This window comes from Saimiri boliviensis, chromosome 2 (assembly GCF_048565385.1).
Source record: "Saimiri boliviensis isolate mSaiBol1 chromosome 2, mSaiBol1.pri, whole genome shotgun sequence".
NCBI lineage: Eukaryota > Metazoa > Chordata > Mammalia > Primates > Cebidae > Saimiri > Saimiri boliviensis.
In genome coordinates this window covers 54,386,721-54,414,181 of record NC_133450.1, presented here as the reverse complement: position 1 = coordinate 54,414,181, position 27,461 = coordinate 54,386,721, and the positions used below count along the sequence as shown (strand labels likewise).

General features: G+C 39.4%; 1 protein-coding gene, 1 long non-coding RNA gene and 1 pseudogene across 2 annotated transcripts in view; 2 read left to right on the top strand and 1 right to left on the bottom strand.

Moving 5' to 3' along the window:
• The first annotated feature begins 1,036 nt into the window (after positions 1-1,036).
• On the top strand, positions 1,037-6,024 carry GPR33 (G protein-coupled receptor 33). Its single transcript, XM_003924222.3, has 2 exons — positions 1,037-1,178; positions 4,730-6,024. Exon 2 carries the CDS (start codon positions 4,736-4,738, stop codon positions 5,750-5,752), a length of 1,017 nt encoding a protein of 338 aa, XP_003924271.1. The 5' UTR covers positions 1,037-1,178; positions 4,730-4,735; the 3' UTR covers positions 5,753-6,024.
• Positions 4,081-27,461, bottom strand: part of LOC141582632 (uncharacterized) — a 57,124-nt gene continuing 33,743 nt past the window's right edge. Inside the window, exons 3-4 of the long non-coding RNA XR_012515522.1 lie at positions 5,117-5,220; positions 4,081-4,247 (exon numbers count right to left, since the gene is read on the bottom strand). This is a non-coding gene — a long non-coding RNA (uncharacterized LOC141582632). The remainder of the gene's footprint in view (positions 4,248-5,116; positions 5,221-27,461) is intronic.
• LOC120363988 (large ribosomal subunit protein uL6-like) lies at positions 23,309-23,882 on the top strand (annotated as a pseudogene).

The following is a 27,461-nucleotide window of genomic DNA, read 5'->3' as shown; positions in this document are numbered from 1 at the left end:
CAGAAAAACAATCAGGACACTGAAGTCAGCACAGAGGAGGATCTAAAAAAAATTTCACAGATGAATTAGAGAGAGGAATATAGAAAATGTAGAACTCAGTCAGTAATTGTTCATAAATGCATTACCTTTGTTGGAAGATTTTTTTATAATGAGATCCTCTTTTAGGATGTAGTAACCAATTCTGGTTTTTTCCAACCATTCTACAACCATCATACAAATGCAGATTATTCTGCCTGTCAGTCTTCATCATTCCAAACTGAATAATCCAAATCTCTGTCCTGTCCTCATAAATTCCACTTTAATGTGAAACTCAGTATTTAAGTTTTTCCTTCTAAGTATTTTCTCTCCAGCAAGATTAGATAGCTCATTTACAGATTCTATTCTGTTCCCTGCCTGATATTTATCACCTCCTTATGTGCCCAACACCGTCCATCCATATGCTAATAGATATCCTAGAGTTGAGGCAGAGTGGGTGCCTGGCAAGATGATCCAATAAAGGGAATTTTTTAAATCAGTGTTTAACAACTGAAACAAGCTTATTGACCTTCAAAATGAAATGACTTTGCTTATGCGATTCTGTGTGTGTGTGTGTGTGTGTGTGTGTGTGTGTGTGTGTCCCTTTAGAAATAGGGTCTTGCTCCGTTGCCCAGGCTGGAATGTGGTAACTATTCACCACTGTGATCGTAGCATACTGCAGCCTCGAACTTCTGGGGTCAACTGATTCTCTTATCTCAGCCTCTCCTCCCACATAGCTAGTGCTACAGGTGTATACCACCAACCCTGGCCATTTTTTTTTTATTTTGGTCTCTAACTCCTGGCCTCGACTTATCCTCCTGCTTCGGTCTCCCAAAGCACTGGGACTACAGGTGTGAGCCACTGTACTTACAAGTTTTTTTTAATGTATCTCAAAATGGAGAAATTATTTGAAGAAGTACTTATTGCTCTAACTCTACCTCTATAGCAGTAAATTCCACAGAAAAAGGAACCAAAAAGAGGAAAAGACCTTACTGAGTATTTAAATAGTTCAAGCTTGGGGAGTAGCATCAGCAAGAAAGAAGACAGATGAGATGAAGGCACAGTGTCACTGATTTTGACGGCTGTTCCTAGAGAGAAGATTGATGGTGTAGAGTCACTTTGGCCTGCTCAAGACCAATCTGACACGAAGATACAGCTTTAAGGTAAGCTTCTTTGGGCTAGCACGTTTATCCTAGCACTATCATCTGAATTGATCCTCTAGGCACATTGTACTTCAGCTTCCCGAGGCTCCTGTGGCCTTCTCCTGCATGAGCAGCTTAGTGTTTTCTATTGGACGTGGGGTCTTCCTGAAAGCCCTTTGTGCCAAAGGTACCATTACATCAAAGCCACAAAAATAACTATAAATTGGAGAGCTTTGACGAAATAGACGGACATTTAGATTTTTTCAGAAATTCCTGGAGGTACTTGAGAATTCATTACAGATGCTTTAGGGAGGAAAGAAATGTAGCCTGCAGCATTAAAAGGGGGGAAATGAGGCTGTTACTGGACTTAACATAACAAGTTGAACAAAATAATAGGTAGAAAAATTATTGAGTACATAATATGTACCCTGAAGAAAGCTAAGTAATTTATATACATTATCTCATTTCGTTCTCATAAAAACTGAGGAGCTTAGCAGGAGAAAAAGTCTTAAAGAGTTAAGTCTAAACTTGCAGAGCTGGTAAGTGGTGGAGGTAGGATACAAACCCAGGTCTGTGAGATGCCAGAGTCTGAAATCTGCCCCATTTATTTATTCTCAAGTACTTTACAACCATTTTAAAGGTGTTTAAGGATGAAGAAATTTCCTGGTTATGTGCAATAAATCAGAATTCCCAGGAAACTTTATATGATATTCAGAATCACTACCAATGTTGATCAGAAAAGTTTTACTATGATTTTGCCCATGTTCTACATTACTTTCAGATATCCTTCTAGAGCTCAGATGCACAGTTGAAAAAAAAATCTTTCCCATAATTCAGGTACCTAGTTTTTCATATGCACATACATAAAGAGACCACACACACACAACACAGACACACAAACACTACACATAGACACATTCCACAGAAAAACAAAGACCACAGACACATACATACACAGAGATCACACAAATACATCAAGATACACATACACTGATCACAGACACACCTCTACACACAAACTCTGTGGATAAAAACACCACAGTGACTTTGATTCCCCAAAACCACCACCAACACAAGACAGCTATGGGTTAATGGGGAAAAGGGACATTATACCATATCAAAGCATAGCAAATAGATTATAATTATTAGACATTTCTATTTTAAAATTGACCCTTTCTCCTCTTTAGAGCTCCTAACCTCCTGCTGAGTCTTTTCTGTGCTAGCTGTCTTAAAATCATCCTCATTCTTCCACCCTCTTCTTAAAGTCCCAGGGCCCTCGCCTAGCCTCTCTCTCGAGTTTTCATTCTTTCATTTGTCACTGCCTATCCATTTCATACCCTGTAGACTCCACTTTTTATTCCTGAAGAAGACTATTAAGGTATTTTCCTGTAGAATCATTTTTCTACTTTAGAGAAATAGTTTGCAACTCCCTTAGAAGGTAGAATTAACTTAGGAAGTTGTCATTTTAAATAGCAGTTATGGCTGGGCAAAGCAGATCATGCTTCTAACCCTAGCATTTCGGGAGGCTGAGGTGGGAGGATCACTTGAGGCCAGGAGTTTGAAACCAGCCTGGGCATCACAGCGAGACCCTTTTCTCTACAAAAAAATTTAAAATTAGCCAAATGTAGTGTTATACACCTGTGATCCCAGCTATCTGGAGGCTGAAGTAGGAGGACTGATGAAGCCCAGGAATTCCAGGCTGCAATGAGCTAGGATCGTGCCACTGCACTCCAGCCTGGGTGACAAAGAGAGACCGTCTCTAAAAAAAAAAAAAAATTAAAATGAAATAAATTGCAATTATTTTACTTCTCTGTAAATGTTCTCAGAGTGTTTTTGTTTAGTGGGGGAAAAAGCATCATTAGTAATTTCCATTGCTTTATCCAGTTTATCTAAAACCAATCTGCTGATATGACTGTTATAATAGCTATTTTCCAAAATTTTCTCAAGTTTATATTTTTGATATCATGGTATGCATTATTCAAGAAATTGGATACTTTAGATAATCAAACACTCTGATTCATGGAGCATTATTAAAAACACTACATATGAATTGCCAAGTTTCAAAGAAGTAATATAAAATAGTAGTAGTTTCCCACCTGGTACAAAGGAGGGATGGTAAGAAATATTGATGGATAAGACACATAACCCTACAAAACCTCACTTTCCCCTGTGTTTAAAGATTTGCTTTGTAGCCTTTGCAAGGAAAAACAAATGATTTCTATAGAAAGCTCCTGGCATACCACAGATACTGGATAAATATGAGTTTGGTGACTTTTCTCCCTTTTGCCCCCTCCTGAAGTAACAGTGAACTGTTAATATTACTACATCTGGCCAGATGCGGTGGCTCATGCCTATAATCCAGCACTTTGGAAGGCTGAGGCAAGTGGATCACCTGAAGTCAGGAGTTTGAGACCAGCCTGGCCAACACAGTGAAACCCTGTCTCTACCAAAAATACAAAAATTCACTGGGTGTGGTGGCAAGTGCCTGTAATCACAGCTACTCAGGAGACTGAAGCAGGAGAATTGCTTGAACCCAGGAAGCAGAGGTTGCAGTAAGCTGAGATCATGCCACTGCACTCCAGCCTGGGTGACAGAGCGAGACTCTGTCTCAAAAAAAAAAAAAAAATTACTACATCTTACAATACACTTCCCTTTTTCGTTGATGAGGCACTTCACAATCTTATGGTAGCTTAGGGCTCACATATGAATGGTAGTTCTTACTGTTATGTGCTGAATATTGGAATACTAGATAATGGTAGTTACTATATATAATTAATTCATGAGGGAAATCTAATTATAGAGCCCTTGACTGTTAATTTGCAACACTGCTATTATTTTTGTTATTCGAGTTCATTTCATTTAGCAACTTTTGTCCTCACCAAGTCAAATAAGACTTATTCTACATTGCCTTATTCAAGAAGTTTTGCCTATCAAAAAGGGTCAGACTTCTGGTTAATGTTCAAGTAGAAGATTTTTGGCCACATGCGGTGACTCATACCTGTAATCCCAACACTTTTTGACGCCAAGTGGGAGAATTGCTTGAATCCAGAAGTTCAAGACCAGCTTGGGCAACACAGTGAGACCCCGTCTCTACAAAAAAAAAAAAGACAAAAAAATTAGTGGGGCCTCGTAGTGTGCACCTGTAGTCCCAACTCCTTGGGAGGCTGAGGGAGGAAGATTCCTTGAGCTCAGGAGGTTGAGGCTGAGTGAGCTGTGATCACTCCACTGCACTCCAGCCTGGGACACAGAGTAAGACACTATCTCAGAAAAATAAATAGACTTTTAACTACCTAATTTTTGAACAATTGTCAAAATGTTCCAACATTTACTTCTTTTTCACATTTATTTGGTCTGTATATTTCTACTTTTGGTGCTCAGATTCATCTGGTCTTAATTCTTCATTAAAACATAAAAGTGTAGACCTTAGAAAAATATTTGATTTGCAGAAATATTTTGCTTACCACTGTTAAAATATTATCATTTGGACTAGAACTATCACTATGTAAAAAATTACTTTTTAAATTTTTACATTTAACTTTTTCTTGTTATTTTCACTGTTTCTCACTTCACAGGTCATTATGGATCTGATCAACTCTACTGATTACCTGATCGATGCCTCTACTTTAGTAAGAAACAGTACTCAGTTTCTAGCCCCTGCATCAAAAATGATTATTGCCGTTACTTTGTTCATTTCAACAATAATTGGCACCATCACCAATGGCCTCTATCTATGGGTGCTAAGATACAAGATGAAACAGACTGTCAATACTCTCTTATTTTTTCATCTCATTCTCTCATATTTTATTTCAACATTGATTATACCATTTATAGCCATCTCCCAAGTTCAAGACAATCACTGGAACTTTGGAACTGCCTTGTGCAAGGTCTTCAACAGCATTTTGTCTCTGGGGATGTTCACCTCTGTTTTCTTTCTTTCGGCCATCAGTCTTGATCGTTACCTGCTCACTCTTCACCCAGTGTGGTCCCAGCAGCACCGAACCCCACGTTGGGCTTCCAGCATCATTCTGGGAGTCTGGATCTCAGCAGCTGCCCTCAGCATCCCCTATTTGATTTTCAGAGAGACACATCATGACCATAAAGGAAAGGTGACTTGCCGAAATAACTATGCTGTGTCTACTAACTGGGAAAGCAAGGAGATGCAAACATTAAGGCAATGGATTCATGCAGCCTTTTACATCAGCCGCTTCTTGCTGGGCTTTCTTCTGCCTTTCTTCATCATCATCTTTTGTTATGAAAGAGTAGCCAGCAAGGTGAAAGAGAGGGGCCTGTTTAAATCCAGCAAGCCCTTCAAAGTTATGATGACTGCTATTGTCTCTTTCTTTGTGTGCTGGATGCCCTACCATATATACCAAGGCTTAATTCTCATTAAGAACCAGTCACTACTTTTAGAGTTGACTCTGATACTTACAGTGCTAACCACTTCCTTCAATACTATCTTTTCTCCCACACTTTACTTATTTATTGGGGAGAACTTCAAAAAGGTCTTCAAGAAGTCCATTTTTGCTCTGTTTGAGTCAACATTTAGCGAGGATTCTTCTGCAGAAAGGACACAAAACCTAAATTCAGGAGCCTAAATTTAAATTCTAGATTCTTAAACAAACATGCACTCTGTCAATTATACCACTAGAGATATACCTTTTGCTTTCGTATGCTGTAGTCCCTGTATTAGAGAGATACCTAAGCTGGACTATAGTTAGATCTCTGAGCAATAAAAGGGCTGCAAGAAACCAAGCAATTTGCAAGATCATGTTGCAAATGTGATTCTCTTTTTTTGAGACAGAGTCTTGCAGAGTGCAGCGGCACAATCTAGGTTCACTGTAAACTCCACCTCCTGGGTTCAAGTGATTCTCGTGCCTCAGCCTTCCAAGTAGCTGGGACTATAGGTGTACACCACCATGCCCAGCTAATTTTTTTGTATTTTTACTAGAGACAGGGTTTCACCATGTGGGCCAGTCTTGGTCTCAAACTCCTGGCTCCAAGTGATCCACCCATCTTGACCTCCCAAAGTGCTTGGATTATAGGCATGAGCCACTGCGCCCGCCTATGACCATTTTTACTCATTTCTTATTGTGGAAAAAATATGTGTAACATAAGATTTACCATTTTCACCATTTTTAGTGAACATTTCAGTGGAATTAACCATATTCATGACATTGTACAACCATCACCACCATCTATTTCCAAAATTTTTCATCACCCTAAGGACAAACTTTGTGCCCATTAAGTAGTAACTCCCTATTCCTCCTCCCCCAGTCCCTAGTAATATCCAGTCTACTTTCTGTCTCTACGAATTTACCTATTCTAGATATCACATATGTGAAATTATACTGTATTTACCCTTTTGTGTCTGACTTACGTCACTCAGCAAAATGTTTTCGAGGTTCATCCATGTTGTTACAAGTATCAGAACTTCATTCTCTTTTTACAACTAAATTATATTTTACTGTATATACCATAATTTTAAAATCCAGCCATCTGTTGTCTTGTTTCCACCTTTTGACTATTGTGAATAAAGCTACTATTAACATTTGTATATAAGTATTTGTGTCAGTCCTTGTTTTCAGTTATTGTAGGTATATACCCAAGGGTGGAACTACCAGGTCAAACTGTAATTTTATGTTTACCTTTTTGAGAAATCATAAAACTTTCAATTTGTACCATGTTATATTCCAGCAATGTATGAAGGTTTTAGTTTCCCCACATTCTTGCCAAAACTTGTTATTTTTCTTTTTTTAATTACAGTATAGTCATTATAGTGGGTTGAGGTGGTACATATGATTCCTAACCTTTGATGGTTTTGTTTTTGTTTTTGTTTTAAGAGTCGGGGTCTTACTCTGTCACCCAAGCTGAAGTACAGTGGCACAACCTTGGCTCACTGCAGTCTCAAATTGCTGGGCTCTATCATACCTCTTGCCTCAGCCTCTGGAGTACCTGAGACTACAGGCACACACCACCATGTCCAGCTAAAACTTTTGATTTTTGAAGCTAGGAATATCAGTTGCCAAATATCAATAATATTTATGGATTTGAATTTTCTGTCGCAGAATCTTCTAACAAACAGACATTTGGACAGAGCTCCCTCATTATTTAGTAACAACTAAATTATTTAACTGGTATGAATAAAACTTAATATGGAGATGACAAGGCACTCATCTTGTTATATCCATGTTAAAGTAAAAAGACATTTCTACTTCAGTGTTTTAATTATTAAGGCATCTTAAGTGTCTTTTTCTAATATTTATAGAGTAAGTCAGCTCCAAAATTTGGGGCTAAGATAATGTTCAAGAATCTGGCTATTGTACTAGATTTAATTTTATAAATGCAATAACAATATTAATTTGTATTCTCTGACTTTTCAAGTTATGCTTCAAGATTTGTGTACTAAGTGACAGCACCTAAGTTATGTAGACCCGCATAGTATTGCTCACCTATTATCTTTATATTTAGTTAATTCTATCCATCAATCAATAGATGTCAATCAGTAGGTAGTCCTGTCTATTCCAAATCAACTGAACTATCTAGTTAGTTTAACTAATACAATATGGAAATATTTAGGTCATCCCACACTCAGTCCCTGAATATACCAGCATGCTTTGTACAAACCATTCAAAACCACAAGCATACAGCCTATGCAGAAATCCCCAAAATGTAAGATATCAATTACAAGGACTTACAAAAAGAAGAAAATTAATCTTCATGACTAACTTGTCATAGAGAAAGTTAAGAGTAGTTTGATGTCCTAGAAGTCCTGCTAATTGACATGGTATCAGGGCTCCCCTAAGCAATTGGGGGTTTGGTCTGTCTTACTTGGAATGATTAAAAACTTTAAGTAAATGAAAACTTAAATTGCTGGCCCTATTATCAAGCTTTTGAAGCTTAAACAGTTATGTGTTGTTTTTCTCATTTTTGGAACAGGAGAGGTGACTTGATGACCAGGTCGTGGCTCTGAGTGGAGCTGCAATGAGAAGGGGATGTTGCTTTTTCTGCCCCACACTCTCCCAGGTCCTGACAAACCTACTGAACTTTTATGATGTAAGATTTAAGAAAGAAAATTATTGAATGGAACGTAGGATTCTTTGAAACAAGATTTGGATTTTGGAAATCTAGTAGCTACAGCGAGTGCCTTTTGTCTCCCTCCTCAGTCCTGCTACAACAGTAAACAAGGAATGTGCCCTGGAAAGCATGTTTTTGTGGTGTCTGTAAGCCGTATGTTGTCATTCCTTACAGCTATCTACGTATGCTTAAATTGTCTTTTTCATGAGACCTAGTTCAGGGGCTTTTTGAGGTATTTTTGCCATCTTGCTATAAATTGTAAACTCCTTGGGGATAGAAAGAATCCTATCAATTATAATATTTCTTTTCTATAACATTACACACAATTGATAACCAATAAAAGATATTTAATAAAAGTTGAGTTTTCATAATTATAATATGTAAAGCACTGTATAAATATAAGATATTGAGAGTTTTTTTAAAAGAAGTCATTTTAAATGTAAGAAAACTGGGTATAATTAAAATTATTCCCAAATGTATTTTTAACTTCCCAGAAAACTAGTTAATTTTTAGAGAACCTACTCATTATAGTTGCATTGATCTCATCAACTTTCTCGCTATTTTGAATTCTCAGGACACGAGAAGTTTATAAACAAAGAGATAGTGGCTTTGCTCTGTGGAACTGGTATATAGAGACAACGTTTCAAAACAATGTGCCTATCAACACCTAATTAACAAAGCTGCTTCACTATATCAGTATCAAACTGGTTCAAGAACAAAACACAAGAGTGATTAGAGACACATTTTAATGCCAACCTAAGTTCTTTCCTCAAGAAGTGGCTCTGTTTTGATGAGAAGGATGGGCTGCTCAGATGCTAACATGTGAGAGGGGTTAGAATATAAAGTAGAATGCTGTGTACAACACAAATCTGATTCCATATCCCTGAGAAATTGGGGACAATAGTCATTTACCAGTATAGTGTTCATACCTGACACTGTGGTAGGCTCTGGGGAAACAAAAGCAAATCTGACACAATCCCTGTCCTAAGGAAGCTTGAAGTCTAATGCAGTGGTTCTGAATTTGGCTCCACATCATAATTATCTGGGATACTTTTTTAAAATGCCAGTTTCTAGGCCTTACCCAAACCAGTTAAAACTAAAATCTCCAGGGTCAGGACCTAGGAATCAGTATTTTTGTTTCTTGAGACGGTCTCACTGTTGCCCAGGCTGAGGTTCAGTAATGCAATCTTGGCTCACTATAACCGCTGCCTTCCAGGTTCAAGCGATTCTTACGCCTCAGCCTCCCTAGTAGCTGGGATTACAGGCATGCATCACCACGTCCAGCTAATTTTTGTATTTTTAGTAGAGATGGGGTTTTATCATGTTGGCCAGGCTGGTCTTCAACTCCTGACCTCAAGCAATCCACCCACGTTGGCCTCCCAAAATGCTGGGACTACAGGCATTAGCCACTGTATCCAGCCAGTAATTTTTTAATTATCAGATTAAGTCTAAAGTACAATCAGGTTAGAAAACTTCAGTTTAGTAGGAAAGAAAAAGGAGTAAAATTGTAGTTGCAGCCTTCACCAGTCAAAAAATTTTCCTGGATACGGGACTGAGTCCTGCAGAATGGTGTTAGGCATATAAAGAAGAGGAAGACAGTTCCTTCAAAGAGAGGAAGCAGAATGATAAATGATACCAAATGCTGCTGCTGCTGTTGAGTCCAAAATATCAGTAATTTGGTTTTGCTAAAACTGCTAATGCCACTGATACCATTTGTGCATTAGGTCTTGAACCACCCTGTTCCTGAAAGCTCTGCCAACAGGACAGAGTCTCATGCAGAGCTTGCTTATTCACATTGCTCACTTCCAAATTTAGTCTTGCACAAGGAAAGAGAGGAAGCAGATAGTTCCTTTAAAGAAAGGAAGTAAAAGCCCTGGAGGGAAAGAGAGGACATTGCTATAAAACCGCACTACCCAAACCTCAATATGCAAATGAATCCCCTAATAATCTTGTTAAAATGCTGATTTGATTCAGTAAATCTGACTTCAGTAAGTCAGATTCTGCATTTCTAACAGAATCCCGAGGGATCCCATTGCTGCTGGTCCACCATAAGCCAAAAAGCTAATTGCAACATAGATGTGAGAAGCAGGCTGGAAAAATGAGCTAGAAAAGTCAACCAGGAATAGATCTTGATAGCCTATAAGAAAGAATTTGAACTTGATCCTAGACTTCATCTAGAGGGCATTTGGGAGCCAATGACAGACCTTGAACCTGAGAGTGATAGGTTGAGATTTGCATTTTAGAAAGAAAGATTGCTCTGGCTACTACAGCAGAGAGGTCAAAACTAGAGGTAGGTGGCCAAATAGGACAGTGCCAAAGTAATCTAAGTAACAGATGATGTGGCCTACTAAGAAAATATAAGTAAGGATCAAGAAAAGTCAAGTTCTGTAAATTCTGTTGGCTGAGGGGGAAGCTGAGGACAATTCCTGTGTCAATTAGTGTTCGTGGTTGCAAACAGTAACTTTAATTCTGGCTGATTTAAGCAAAAACTGATTTATTAAAAAACATTAAGTAAATCACAGAATTATTAGGATGGCTGGAGAAATATTCAAGGCTCAGCTCTCAGAAACAATGCCCATAACATGCCACAAAACTATCCAAATCAGGAATTTGTCACCGGTGCTCCTTATTTTAGTAAATGATACCAAATGCTGCTGCTGCTGTTGAGCCCAAAATACCAGCAATTTGATTTTACTAAAACTGCTAATGCCAGTGATACCATTTCTGCATTAGGCCTTGAACCACCCTGTGCCTAAAAGCTCTGCCAACAGGACAGAAGTCTCATGCAGAGCTTGCTTATTCACACTGCTCACTTCCAAATTTAGTCTTGCACAAGGATATCTAGTCAGTATGCCTGCATCCTAGCTGCAAACGAGGGTGAGGAATTTAAGTTTGATTTCTACGTGGGTGAGAAGGGGTTACTCAAAATGTAGAAATTTCCCCAAATATAAAAGCCATTCAAATGGTAGATAGAATATGACAAATGTGCACATTTCTGCATTGGGAGACAGCTGGTGAGTTCCATTTACAGAAATAAGAAAGAAGGAAGAAAGGACGGAAAGGAAAGAAGAAGGAAGGAAAAAAGGAAGGAAGGAAGGGAGAAAAAAAAGAAGGAAGGAAGGAAGGAGGGAGGGAAGTCGCCTCACCCAGGAAGCACAAGAGGACATGAAAATCACTCTCCTAGCCAAGGGAAGCCATTAGGGACTGTACTGTGCACTCTGGCCCAGTTACTGCACTTTTCCCACAGTCTTTGCAACCAGCAGATCAGGAGATTTCCTGCAGTAGCTACATCACCAGGGCCCAGGGTTTCCAGCACAAAACTGAGCCACAGGAGTTTTCTTTTTCATACTCCAAAAGTGCCTGGAATGCCAGCAAGACAGAACCATTCAGTCCCCTAGAAAGGGGACTGAAGCCAGGGAGCCAAGCAGTAGGTCCCACCCCCACTGAGCCCAGCAAGCTATGATCCACTGGCTTCAAATTCTCACTGCTAGCACAGCAGTCTGAGCTTGACGTGCGATGCTAGAGCTTGGTTGGGGGAGGGGTACCCACCATTGTTGAGATTTGAGTAGGTGGTTGTACACTCACAGTGTGAACAAAGCCACTGGGAAGTTGGAACTGGGTGGAGCCCACTGGAGCTCAGCAAGGCTGCTATGGCCAGACTGCCACTCTAGATTCCCTACTCTCTGCACAGGGTATATCTGAAAAAAAAAAGGCAGCATCCCCAGTCAAGAACTTTTAGATAAAACCCCACCTCCCTGGGACAGAGCACTTGGGGGAAGGGGTGATTGTGGATGCAGTTTCAGCAGACTTAAATGTCCCTGCCTGGCAGCTCTGAAGAGAGCAGCAAATCTCCCAGCACAGTAATTGAGCTCTGATAAGTGACAGACTGCCTCCTCAAGTGGGTCCCTGACCCCTGTGTATCCTAACTGGGAGATACCACCCAGCAGGGCCTGACAGACACCTCATAGAGGAAAGCTCTAGCTGGCATCTGGCACATGCCCTTTTGGGACAAAGCTTCCAGGGTAAAGAACAGGCAGCAATCTTTGCTGTTCTGCAGCCTCAGCCAGTGATACCCAGGCAAACAGGGTCTGGAGTGAACCTCCGGCAAACTCCAGCATACCTGCAGCAGAGGGGCCTGACTGTTAGAAGGAAAACTAACAAAAAAAAAAAAAAAAGGAACAGTATCAACATCAGCAAACAGGACATTAATTCGGATACCCCAACATCAAAGACTAAAGGTGGATACATCTACAAAGATGGGGAGAAACCAGCAAAAAAAAAGGCAGAAAATTCCAAAAACCAGAATACCTCTTCTCCTCTGAAGGATCACAACTCCTCACCAGCAAGGGAACAAAACTGGATGAAGAATGAGTTTGATGAATTGACAAAAGTAGGCTTCAGAGGGGGGTAATAACAAACTTCTCCACAGTAAAGGAGCATGTTCTAACACAATACAAGGAAGCTAACAACTAGGAAAAAGGTTAGAGGAACTGGTAACTAGAATAACCAGCTTAGAGAAGAACATAAATGACCTGAGAGAGCTGAAAAATACAGCACAAGAAATTCGTGAAGCATACACAAGTATCAATAGCTGAATTGATCAAATGGAAGAAAGGATATCAGAGATTGAAGATCAACTTAATGAAATAAAGCAAGAAGACAAGATCAGAGAAAAAAAGAGTGAAAAGAAACAAAGCCACCAAGAAATATGAGAATATGTGAAAAGACCAAATCTACATTTGATTGGTGTATCTGAAAGTGACAGGGAGAATGAAACCAAGTTGAAAAACACTCTTCAGGATATTATCCAGGAGAACTTCCCCAACCTAGCAAGGCAGGCTAACACTCAAATTCAGGAAATACAGAGAATACCACAGAGATATTTCTTGAGAACAGCAACCCCAAGAAACATAATCGTCAAATTCACCAAGGTTGAAATGAAGGAAAAAATGTTAAAAGCAGCCAGAGAGAAAGGCTGGGTTACCCACAAATAGAAGCCCGTAAGACTAACAGCAGAGCTCTCTGCAGAAACCCTATAAGGCAGAAGAGAGAGGGACCAATATTCAACATTCTTAAAGAAAAGAATTTTCAACCCAGAATGTCATGTACAGCCAAACTAAGCTTCATAAATGAAGGAGAAATAAAATCCTTTACAGACTAACAAACGCTGAGAGATTTTGTCATCACCAGGCCTGCCTTACGAAAGCTCCTGAAGGAAGCACTAAACAGGGAAAGGAACAACTGGTACCACCCACTGCAAAAACATACAAAATTGTAAAGACCATCAACAATATGAAGAAACTACAACAACTAATAAGCAAAATAACCAGCTAGCATCATAATGGCAGCATCAAATCCTCACATAACGATATTAACATTAAAGGTAAAGTGTCTAAATGCCCCAATTAAAAGACACAGACAGCCAAATTAGATACAGAGTCAAGACCCATCAGTGTGCTGTATTCAGAAGACCCATCCCACGTGCAATGACACACATAGGCTCAAAATAAAAGGATGGAGGAATATTTAAGAAGCAAAAAAAAAAAAAAACAAAAACAGGGGTTGCAATCCTACTTTCTGATAAAACAGACTTTAAACCAACAAAGATCAAAAGAGACCAAGAATGGCACTACATAATAGTAAAGGGATCAATGCAACAGGAAAGGCTAACTATCCTAAATACGTATGTACCCAATACAGGAGCACCCAAATTCATAAAGCAAGTTCTTAGAGACTTACAAAGATACTTAGACTACCACACAATAATAGTGGGAGACTTTAACACCCCACTGCCAATATTAACAGATCAACAAGACAGAAAATTAACAAGGATATCCAGGACTTGAACTCAGCTCTGGACCAAGCAGACCTAACAGACATCTACAGAACTCTCCACCCCAAATCAACAGAATATACATTCTTGTCAGCACCACATGGCACATATTGACCACATAATTGGAAGTAAAACACTCTTCAGCAAATGCAAAAGAATGAAAGTTATAACAAACAGTCTCTCAGACCACAGTGCAATCAAATTAGAACTCAGGATTAAGAAACTCACTCAAAACTGCACAATAAACATATGAAAAAAAGCTCATTATCACTGGTCATTAGAGAAATGCAAATCAAAACCACAATGAGATACCATCTCATATCAGTTAGAATGGCAATCATTAAAAACTGGAAAGGATATGGAGAAATAGGAATGCTTTTACACTGTTGGTGGGAGTGTAAATTAGTTCAACCATTGTGGAATACAGTGTGGCAATTCCTCAAGGATCTAGAAATAGAAATACCATTTGATCTAGCAATCACATTACAGGGTATATACCCAAAGGATTATAAATCATTCTACTATAAAGACACATACACATATATGTTTATTGCAGCACTGTTCACAATAGCAAAGACTTGGAACCAACCCAAATGCCCATCAATGATAGATTGGATAAAGAAAATGTGGCACATATACACCATGGAATACTATGCAGCCATAAAAAAATGATGAGTTTATGTCCTTTGCAGAAACATGGATGAAGCTGGAAACCATCATTCTCAGTAAACTGACACAAGAGCAGAAAATCAAACACCGAGTGTTCTTACTCATAAGTTGGAGTTGAACCATGAGAATACATGGACACAGGGAGGGGAACATCATACACCAGGGCTTGTAAAGGGGTAGGGGGTTAGGGGTGGGATAGCATTAGGAGAAGTACCTAATGTAGATGACGGGTTGATAGGTGCAGCAAACCACCATGGCACATGTATACTTATGTAACAAACCTACACATTCTGCACATGTACTCCAAAACTTAAAGTATAATTTTAAAAAAGAAAGAAAGAAACAGAGAAAGAAAGAGAGAGGGAAGGGAGGGAGGGAGGAAGAAAGGAAGGAAGGAAGGAAGGAAGGAGGGAGGAGAGGGAGGGAGAGAGGGAGGCAGGGAAGGAGGGATGGAGGCAGGGAAGGAAAGAAGGAAGGTAGGAAGGAAGGAAGGAAGGAGGGAGGGAGGGAATGAAGGAAGGAGAGAGGAAGGGAGGGAAGGAAGGAAGGAAAAGAAGTTCAGTCTTGGACATTGATATGGCTTGGCTCCAAGTCCCCACCCAAATTTCATGTCATATTGTTAATCCCTATGTGTCTAGGGAGGGACCTGTAATCCCCACGTGTTGAGGGAGGAAAATAATTCAATTATGGGGTGATTTCCCCTATACTCTTCTCACAATAATGAGTTCTCACAAAATCTGATGGTTTCATAAGGCAGTTTTTTCCTGCTTTTGCATGCTTTTCTCTCTCCTGCTGCCTTGTGAAGAAAGTGCCTGTTTCACTTTCCAACATGATTGTAAGTTTCCTGAGGCCTCCATAGCCATATGAAACAGTGAGCTAATTAAACCTCTTTCCTTCATAAATTACCCAGCCATGGGTATTTTTTTTTTTGGTAGCAGTGTGAAAATAGACTAATACAGACATACTACGTTTCAGGTGCCTGCCAACTAAAGAATGACAAGGCTCATACATTTAGAAAGATGAAGTTTATTTCTCATAAAAAATTGCAGCCTGCAGGATGGTCATTGTGACAGGCTTTGAAGCATAGCCTCCAGCCAGAAGCCAGAAACAGGCACTTTAAAAGGTTGGAAGAGTAAGACTGAGATTTGTGCCAAAAAGGGTAGCCAAATATACGTTATTCAATAAGCTATAGGAGGAGTCCTAACTATTTATGAGAGGGGAAATATGTTCATGTGTAACTAAGCTTCATGCTTCTTCATGGAAGCCATATTTCAAAAATGAAGGCATTAGCATTATCTGAAAATTAATTTTTAAGCCTCTGATGTCAAAAAGTGAAGCAGAGGACACAAAAGCCCACACTGTGCATTCTCCAGAGACTGGCCAAACCACTCCATGGTCAGTGGTCTCTTATCAGGAAGAAATGCTGTTTAGTCATTCTGTTGAAACTGCAAGAAAGGCTGTGTTCCAGACATTGGTTGAAATCAAGGGTGGAGTCTTTTGAAAGGACTAGTTTCTGTTTAGTCCTAAATGAAGAAAGCCTAATGGCAGTTAGTGCAGGAGGGCATATAACAAGGTATGTCTGATCTCCCATCCCATCATGGCCAAGGAAGTTTTCAAGGTTTCCCTGGGGTCCCCATTGCCAAGAGGGGTCTGTTCAGTCAGCTTGGAGGCTTAGAATTCTAGTTTTATTTCTCATTCCTGAGGGACATTCAAATGGACTATCTGATAGGTATTTGGATATCAGCAACTAAAGCTCAAGACATACATTTGAGCTTACAAGCATACGGGGTCTTTATTTCATTCAGACACCACTCGATCGTCACCTCTCCAAGAGGCCCATTGAAAACTGCTCCTTTTCACTGCTCTGTTTCTCTTCATAACACTTTCAGTGCCTAGCATTATATTAGATATTTACTTGTGCATTATCTATCTTTTCCACTCCTTATAATATGCTTTATGAGCACAGTGACTTTATAGTTTTGTTCACTGCTGTATCTTTACAACCCTATTTGGCACATTTGTAGGTACCCAATAGCTGTATTGAATTGGCCAAGCGTGGTGGCTCATACCTGTAATCCCAGAACTTTGGGAGGCTGAGGTGGCTAGATCACTGAGGTCAGGAGTTGCAGACCAGCCTGGCCAACATGGTGAAACCTCATCTCTACTAAAAATACAAAAAAAAAAAAAAAAATTAGCCAGGTGTGGTGGCAGGTGTCTGTAACTCCCCAGCTACTAGGGAAACTGAGGGAGGAGAATCACTTGAACCTAGGAGGTGGAGGTTGCAGTGAGCCGAGATTGTACCACCACACTCCACCCTGGTCAACAGAGTGAGACTCAGTCTCAAAAAAAAAAACCACACATATTTAATAGATGAATGAATGAGCAGTAACTAAAGCCACGGGGATAGAGCCATAGTCTCCTGAAATCACTAACTTCAAAGATTAAAAGGAGATAAATCCATGAAGATGGGGGGAAAAAACAGCACAAAAAGGATGAAACTATCAAAGAACAGAACACCTCTTCTCCTCTCAGGGATCACAACTCCTCACCATCAAGGGAACAAAAAGAGACAGAGAATGAATCTGACAAATTGACAGAAGCAGGCTTCAGAAGGTGGGTAATAACAAACTTCTATGAGTTAAAAGACCATGTTCTAACCCAATGCAAAGAAACTAAGAACCTTAAAAAAAGGTTAGATGAAATGCTAGCTAAAATAACCAGCTTAGAGAAGAATATAAACAACTCGATGGAGCTGAAAAACACAGCACGAGAACTTTGCAAGGCATACACAAGTTTCAACAGTTGAACCAGTCAAGCAGAAGAAAGGATATCACAGATAGAAGATCAAATAAATGAAATAAAATGAGAAGGCAAGATTAGAGAAAAAAAGTCAAAAAAAAAAATGAACAAAGCCTCCAAGAACTATAGGATTATGTGGAGAAGAAAAAAAAAAACCATAATCTGCACTTGATCTGCATACCTGAATGTGATGGGGAGAATAAATCCAAGTTGGGAAACACTCTTCAAGATATTATCCAAGAGAACTTTCCCAGCCTAACAAGGCAGGTCAACATTCAAATCCAGGAAATACAGAGAACACCACAAAGATATTCCTCAACAAGAGCAACCCCGGCCGGGCGCGGTGGCTCAAGCCTGTAATCCCAGCACTTTGGGAGGCCGAGGCGGGTGGATCACAAGGTCGAGAGATCGAGACCAACCTGGTCAACATGGTGAAACCCCGTCTCTACTAAAAATACAAAAAATTAGCTGGGCATGGTGGCGCGTGCCTATAATCCCAGCTACTCAGGAGGCTGAGGCAGGAGAATTGCCTGAACCCAGGAGGCGGAGGTTGCGGTGAGCCGAGATCGTGCCATTGCACTCCAGCCTGGGTAACAAGAGCGAAACTCCGTCTCAAAAAAAAAAAAAAAAAAAAAAAAAGAGCAACCCCAAAGCACATAGTTGTCAGATTCACCGGGGCTGAAATGAAGGAAAAAATCCTAAGGGCAGCCAGAGAGAAAAGTCGAGTCACCCACAAAGGAAAGACCATCAGACTCACAGCAGATCTCTTGGCAGAAACCCCACAAACTAGAAGGGAGTGGGGGCCAATATTCAATATCCTTAAAGAAAAGAACTTTCAACCCAGAATTTCATATCCAGCCAAACTAAGCTTCAGTTTAAAGGAGAAATAAAATATTTTACAGACAAGCAATTGCTGAGATATTTCATCACTACAAGACCTGCCTTACAGGAACTACTGAAAGAAGTCTAAACACGGAAAGGAACAATCAGTACCAGCCACTGCAAAAATGTATCAAATGGTAAAGAATGACAATGCAATGAAGGAGCCAAGTCAATTAATGGGCAAAAAAATCAGCCAGTAACAAAATGGCAGGATCGAATTCAAACATAACAATATTAACATTGAATGGAAATGACCTAAATGCCCCAGTCAAAAGACACAGACTGGCAAACTGGATAAAAAGGCAAGACCCATCAGTGTGCTATATTCAGGAGACCCATCTCCCATGCAGACTCACATAGAATCAAAATAAAGGGATGGAAGAAGATTTACCAAGCAAATGAATAACAAAAAAAAACAGGGGTAGCAATCCTGGTCTCTGATAAAACGGACTTTAAACCAACAAAGATCAAAAGACACAAGAAGGGCATTATATATTGGTAAAAGGACTGATGCAACAGGAAAAGCTAACTATCCTAAATATTTATGCATCCAATGCAGGAACACCGAGATTCATAAAGCAAGTTCTTAAAGACCTGCAAAGAGACTTACACTCCTGCACAATAAGACTTTAACACTCCACTGACAATATTGGACAGATCAACGAGACAGAAAGTCAACAAGGATATCTAGGACTTGAACACAGATTTAAACCAAGCGGACTTAATAGACCTAACACATTCTTCTCAGCATTACATTGCACTTACTCCAAAGTTGATCACATAATTGGAAGTAAATCACTCCTCAACAATTGCAAAAGAACAGAAATCATAACAAACACTCTCTCAGACCCCAGCACAATCAAATTAGAACTCAGGATTAAGAAAAGCACTCAAAACCGCACAATCACATGGAAACTGAACAACTTGCTCCTGAATGACAAATATCAACAAATGGGCAAAATAGCCAGCTAGAATTAAACGACAATATTAAACTCACAAATATCAATATTAATCCTAAATTTAAATGGATTAAATGCCCCAATCAAAGACAGACAGGCAAATTGAATAAAAAGTCAAAACCCATTGGTTCGCTGTATCCAGATCCATCTCATAAGCAAGGACACACAAAGACTCAACACAAAGGGTTGGTGGAAGACTTACCAATCAAATGGAGAGCAAAAGAAAAAAAAAAGAAAACAGGAGTTGTAACTTTCGTCTCTGACAAAACAGACTTTAATAGTAACAAAGACTAAAAGAAACAAAGAAGACATTACATAATGGTAAAAGGATCAATGCAACAACAGGAGTCAATGATCATAAATATATATACACCCAATATAGGAACACCAGATACATAAGACAAGTTCTTAATGACTTATAAAAAGACGTGGACTGTGGGAGACTTTGACACAACATTGTTAATATTCGACGAGATAGAAAGGGACATCTATGATTTGAACTCAGAACCTGGAACAAGTAAACTCAGTGAATATTTATAGAATTCTTCACCCCAGGTCGACAGAACATACATTTTCTCAGTATCATATTACACCTATTTTGAAAGTGACTACATAATTGGAAGTAAATAACTCTTCAGTATTTGCATAGCATTTCACAGACTTAAATGAAATATCATCTGGCTGTTTGTTATTTTCTTCCCTTATTCCCTCCTGTCTCCGCTGTTAAGCACAATTATCAGCATAAAAGAGGTTTTTAATACCTATTTTTAGATTACATTCCAGCCTGGGCAATAGAGCAAGATTCCTGTTCTCTCTCCCCCTTTCTCTTTCTCTTTCTTTCTTTCAAAAAAAAAAACCACTGAGAATAGAGACATTGGGAATAATATAGGGGAGACGAAGGTCTTGGAACACATTTGTTATTTTCCTCCCTTAGTCCTTCCTGTCTCCATTGTTAAGCACAATTATTGGCATAAAAGAGGTTTTCAATACCCATTTTTAGACTGCATTCTAGCCTGGACAATAAAGCAAGACTCCTGTTCTCTCTCCCTCTTTCTGCTCCTCTTTCTTTCTTTCATTATTTTTTCTTTCCTTCTTTCTCTCTTTCTTTTTTCTTTCTTTCTCTCAAAAAAAAAAAAAAAGGAAAGAAAGAAACACAATGACTCAATGTAATAATGTAATGTTGTTATAGTAGCTAGTCAGACATGAACAGGGCAGAAGAGAGCTCCTCCGCCCAACCAAACCAGGAATGTCAGATGACCATCAGGTGATGGATCAGACAGTCATTACACTGTTAACAATAATAAATTAATAAAAAATAGTAATAATTGGCTGCAGCCAGTGCCAGGGAAAGGCAGTCTCCCAATAGATAGAAAAAACCTGAAACTGCTGATCAGCACCTTCTTGATAAAAATCTCACAGCAGGATGCAGTGGCTCACTCCTGTATTCCCAGCACTTTGGGAGGCCAAAGCCAGCTGCTCACCTGAGGTCAGGAGTTCGAGACCAGCCTGGCCAACATGGTGAAACTGTCTCTACTAAAAATTCAAAAATTAGCCAAGTGTGGTGGCATATGCCTATAGTCCCAACTACTCAGGAGACTTAGGTGAAATAATTGCTTGAACCCAGGAGGCAGAGGTTGCCGTTGGCTGAGATGGCACCGTTGTACTCCAGCCTGGGTGACAAGAGTGAAACTCCAGCTCAAAAAAACCAAAAAACAAAAAATATCTCAGGAGCTGGGCAAGTGGGCTCAGGCATGTGCACTAAAGAAGCACAGTGGCAGAGTTTAACTGGTACATGACCTTCTAGGAACATTCGACTGGTAAGGAAAGAACACCTCAGGTGAGCATGCATACAACTCCAGTAAACACACTGTGCATGCGGCCCCTTCCAAGAGCTGGCAGGCCACTGCACATGTGGATAGCCCATCCCAAGGGAAGAATCAGGGAGAAAGGACCCAAGACTCAGGAAGTATGCCAACATATAAAACCCTGTGTCAAAGGTCAAACAGTGCACTTGACTCTCTCAAGTTTCCTGCTTGGTCCTCTTCCAAGTGTACTTTACTTCCTTTCATTCTTGCCTTAAAACTTTTTAATAGACTTTCACTCCTGCTCTAAAACTTGCCTCAGTCTCTCACTCTGCTTTATGCCCCTCGGTCAAATTATTTCTTCTGAAGAGGTAAGAATTGAAGTTGCTGCAGACCTGTATGGATTTGCCGCCACTAACAACATGGCATTCTGGATGGGATCCAGAAAAAGAACTTAAGGAAAAAAACCATTGAAATCTGAATAAAGCATGGAATTAATTAAAGTATCAAGTGGTTGTGACAAATGTACCATAGTAATTTGAGGTGTTAACACTAGGGAAAACTAGGCAAGGAGTATATGAGAACTCCCTATCATCTTTGCAACTTTTCTGTAAATCCAAATCTAAATCTACAAAAATAAAAAGCTTTACCAAAAAAAAAAAAAAGAGAGAGAGAGAATGAGAGAGGGCAGGACACAGGGGCTCAGGCCTGTAATCCCAGCACTTTGGGAGGCCAAGGCAGGTGGATCATCTGGGGCCAGTAGTTTAAGACCATGCTGGCCAACATTGCAAAACCCTATCTCTACTAAAAATAAAAGAAATTTGCCAGGCATGTTGGTGCACACCTGTAATCTCAGCTACTCAGGAGGCTGAGGCACAAGAATCACTTAAACCCAGAGGTGGAAGTTGCAGTGAGCCAAGATAGTGCCACTGCCCTCTAGTAAGACTCTGTCTCAAAGAGAGAGAGAGATAGAGAGAGAGAGAGAGAGAGAGAGAGAGAACTATACATTTATAGTCAGGTAAAGAATGCTGAAATGAAATTCAAATGGATGCAAAACTGGCAAAACCAGCCAATATCCACAGGGTAATATTCAGTTGCATTCCACAAAAGACAATTTTACATTTTTATAGATAGGAATAATTCGAAGACAGAAGTTTACTTCTATCTCTGCAGAGTTGTAAGACAGCCTGGTCAAAGATAAATACTACATAGCCCTGTAGGACCAGGTAATTCCCAGAGTCTCCAGCATTCCGTTACAATAATATCCAGAAATCTCTTTTGCCCAATTCAAAATCTGTCACAATTTCTTTTTAAAAAGGATACAGGGCCCAAATTACAAAAAGCCCTTACAACAGACTGGCCGGACTTGGCAAAAAGGCTAACAGACACACAAATATTCAAAAGGTCATGGAAAGCATCGCTAAGTTATTACAACATTGTAAACTGAAAAATAACCCAAAGATCAAGATAATTTATCGGGATACCCTACAGACTGCCAAAAACATATATCACTGTCATAGAGTTAAAAGCATTTGTTTATGTTACCTAGACAACACACTAGCAAATGGTACGGTAATAAAATGAGAATTTAAAAAGCAAATTGAATAAAAGAACAATCAATATTAAGTTTCAATCTAAAATCCATCTCCTTCCTGGTTATACAAACTATTCATCTTAAAGACAGAGTCAGCTATTAGGTGGAAACTATCATTTTTCCAGGCCTTATATTTTCATGTGGAAGAACTTCTGTAAGACTGATACTCCTGGACTCAGTCTCTGCCTATGGTAAGAAACAGCTCCATGACAAAATATATGGTTGTGGGCCAGCCACGGTGGCTCATGCCTGTAATCCCAGCACTTTGGGAGGCCGAGGCAGCCAAATCACTTAAGTTCAGAAGTTCAAGACAAGCCTAGGCAACATTGTAAAATTTTGACTCTACAAGAAATGCAAAAAAACTACACTTTTACAAATGTAGTTTCGTTAGCAGTATCTGTTCACATCAGTAGATAACTGTCCCATATTCTTAAACTAAAATAATTGTTCTTGAATACACAGTTCCCTTATGGGCTAGAAGAATGTGATGACAAGACATTCTTTCTTCCCGGCGTTTCTTCCCAGCGTGTACTGTCAGAATGAAGATGATTCTCAGCAATCAAACTGTTAACATTCCAGAAAATGTTGACATCACTCTGAAGAAACAGTTACTATGAAGGTCTCTAGAGGAACCCTGCAGAGGGACCTCAATCACACGAATGTAGAACTCAGTCTCCTTGGTAAGAAAAAGAAGAGGCTCCAGGTCAACAAATGGTGGGAAAAAAGAAAGGAATTGGCTGCCATTCACACTATTTGAGATCCTGTACAGAACATGATCAAGGGCAGAACTCTGGGTTTCCATTACAAGATGAAGTCTGTGTAAGTTCACTTCCTCATCAACATCATACTCTGGGAGAATGGGTCTTTTGTTGAAATCCACAATTTCCTGGGTAAAAAATACATCCGCAGGGTTCAGATGAGGATAAATATTGTTTGTTCAGTATCTCAAGTCCAGAAAGATGAATTAATCGTTGAATGAAATGACACAGCTTGTTTCAAATTCAGTTGCTTTGATTCAGCAAGCCATACCAGTTAAAATCAGACATCAGAAAAATTTTGGATGCCATCTATGTCTCTGAAAAAGGAGCAGTTCAGCAGGCAGATAAAATCTAATAGTTGTCCAGCTTCAGAAACAAGAAGCCAGATGAATCCTAAAACTTATTTGTGATTTTTTAAAGATAGTCTTGCCATGTCACACAGGCTGGAATGCAGTGAAACAATCACAGCTCACTGCAGCCTCAACCTCCTGGGCTCAAGCAACCCTCCCACCTCAGCCTCCCAAGGAGCTAAGACTACAGGCATGCACCAACATACCTGGCTAATTTTTTTTTTTGTAGAAACAGGGTTTTTCTATGTTGCCCAGGCTGGTGTCAAACTCCTGGACTCAAGCAATTTTCCTTCCTCAGCCTCCCAGGGTGCTGGGATTGCATGGGTGAGCCACTGCACCTGGCCTTATTTGTGATATTTTTATTATGTAATAAAACACCTACTGATTTGGGCCTTTTTCTTAAAACAAAATAATTATTCTTTACAACTATCACCCAAAATGTAATTGTTTTATAAAATAAGCCCTTGTAATTAGAAAACTGGGTATACAGATGAAGGGTATATTTTGCCACAACATTATCCTATAGAAGGTAAGTATTGATATTTCTCTCTGTCCATAGAAGCTGGAAGTCGTTGTTGCCCTGGATCTTCTCCATGTGTCCTTTCAGATCCACTCTCCATCTTTCTGTATCCTATTCTGTGTTCCAGGAAGCTGTTCTGTCTGTACTGAATCAACCCTTACTCTAACTTCCAGCTGGGTGTAGCCAATGAGAGAAATGGCAATCAAAGGTAGGAGGAGAGGGAAAACAGGCTGCAGTTTGGCAGAGGCTGCATTTCTCTGTGGAAGGTCACAGGTCCGGTCAAGTTTAACCCACAGTTCTTGCTGGTTCTTGAAGAAAATTATTCCTTCCTCTTACCCCTTCAGAATGATAACTGCTTCTTGTTGTTGCTAACCCTTGGTCCCTCACTATCCCCCGATGTTTTCCTTAACCTTTCACATACCTGGTTAATTATCCCTTCATTCAACCTTCATCCAACGCTCTTCACTTTTTCTTTCTTGCTTGCTGTCTTTTCTTTCTTTCTTTTTCTTTCTCTTTTATTTCTTTCTCTTTCTCTCTCTCCTTCCTTCCTCTCTCTCTCTCTCTCTCCTTCCTTTTCTCTCTCTTTCTTTTCTTTTCTTTCTTAGAAAGAGTCTCACTCTGTCACCCAGGCTGAAGTGCAGTAGTGCAATCTCAGCTCACTACAACCCTCACTTCCTGGGTTCAAGCTATTCTCCCACCTCAGCTTCCCCAGTAGCTGGCATTATAGGCACATGCCACATGCCCAGCTACTTTTTGTATTTTTAGTAGAGACAGGTTTTCACTCTGTTGGCCAAGCTGATCTCAAACTCCTGAGCTCAAGTGATCCACCCACCTTGGCCTCCCAAAGTGCTGGGATTACAGGTGTGAGCCGCCACACCTGGCCTTCTTTCTTTTTTCAATAGAGATGGGGGTCTCACCATCTTGCCCAGGCTGGTGTCAAACTCTTGAGCTGAAGTGATTCTCCCGCCTCAGCTTCCCAAAGTGCTTGGATTACAAGCATGAGCCATCACCAAGCTCAGCCTCTCTTTATCTTTTGAAAGTGTGCCATCTGTTTTCTCTCAAGACAGCAGCTTTGACATTTTTTCCAAGCCAAAATTATATCCGCCGTCATACAGAACTTTAGGAAAATTTTTTTTATTTATATGTTATAGTGGATAAAACTGCTTCTTCAGAAATCCTTAAATCCACCTTCATATATAACCAGTTATTCATCCAAATACACATCCTAATTTGCCCTTTCCCCAGTGTAACCTTCCATTTGTTCTTTTGATCTCGAAATCACAGTGTCTTGGTAAACAATATAAAATACCCTACTCCACAAGCCCTTGCCATGGACTAAACCTTGAACAATCCCAACATTCAATACTTCTCAAAAGCCCAGTTGAGAAAATTGATTAGGATTAAGTGAAGTATACAAAGTTCATGCATTAATCTCTAGTAGAGTAGGACTGTCACATTAGTATATTTAGACCATATTACATCTGAAGACTTGCTTTTATTTTGGGGTTATATCAAAGATTCCGATTTTATCAAGAAACAATTAAAGAAATTGCCCTACAAAATTTGATACTACATTTGCTGTAGGGACATCGTTTAGCATATTTCTCACTCTTTCCTGTGTTTAGCACTTGGGGTTGTAGTTCAGTGTCTTCCACAAAAAACTTTTCTCACCCTCTTTGTTCGTAGTTCTCATTCACCAAGCAACAACCTGATTTCTTTGTTACTCTCTACACATAAAAATAATATGCTGGTCATATCAGTTTTGAGTATTTCTCATAGTTAATAAAGAGACTTGTGAATATTATCTAGCTCCTATGCTTAACCACAGGGGGAAACATGCTGACCATGCCCTGTGTGAGAATTTCTACTCCATGTCATGGCAATATTTCTTTTTATAAATGACTAAATTAGTATTCTGGTTCCAACCCAATCTAATGTACATTTTAGTTAATGTTAATCAATTACTCAGATCCTAGTCATCTCCCTAAGCAACAAAAAATATATATATATCTGGGCTTTGAACTAGAAGGCTAGATCCAGCCTTCCCTAAGATAAAATACCTATCTCTTCCAGTTGCACTTGATTTATTAACATATCCCTATATAAAGTCTCAGGTAAGAGGCTCAATTTAGAGCTAAATTTAAGGAAAATCTCTGCTTATCCCTAGAACTATGAAACAGATTATACTTCCCTTCCCTATCTTCTCCTATTTACAATCAGGAAGCTTAGCATCAACTCTAAGGCATCTTTTGGAAGTGGTTCTCAAACTTTTCATGTTTGTGAAATACTTTGAACGTCAGAGTTGAGGGCAATCAACTTAAATGAATTAAGTAAGTTAAAATAACCCTAAATTAATTATTATAACATCTCAGATGGCCTAGAACCCGTCCACAATTATCCCCTATCCATATGGAACCCTTTCAGCATTGTAGGTGTTTCAGAATGATCTCTGCTCAATAATTTCCCATACAATCACAAGGCAAAGCTCTCTTACATTCCAATGAACCACCATCTCCTTCTAAAGCCAAGTTAATAATATGCTTTGCCTTTAGTTCCAACTTGAAGCAAATTGTACAACCTGCAGCACCTCAGTATTACACATAATGAACATAACTGTTTCATTACAAAAATTAAAGTTGTATATTTGTAAAAACTTTGCTGCATACTATATCATTTCAGCACTCCAGTTGAGAACCACTGCCCTATCTGTTTTCAATTTCCCCCATTGTGGCTTACTGACATAATTCTATTTTCTTTATTCCTAATGCTTTAATTCACATTTTTACTATTTTATTGCAAGCATGTCCTTCTTAAATTATGTGTAGAATGAAACTAAGTGTTTAAAACATAAAATACAGAAAGGAAATGCTGTCTTTGGTGGCTACTCTCTATTACATTCTGCAAATAGAAGTAAAGAATAAGTGAGCCACAGCCTATTACAGTACCTACAGCAATGTCCATGAGATCCTCACTCAACAGGAAGGTTTAAAGTAATTGGTGATTTTTGAGAAGCTAACCATTACCATCCAACTCCATCTATTCTACTCACAGGAAGGGTTTCCCA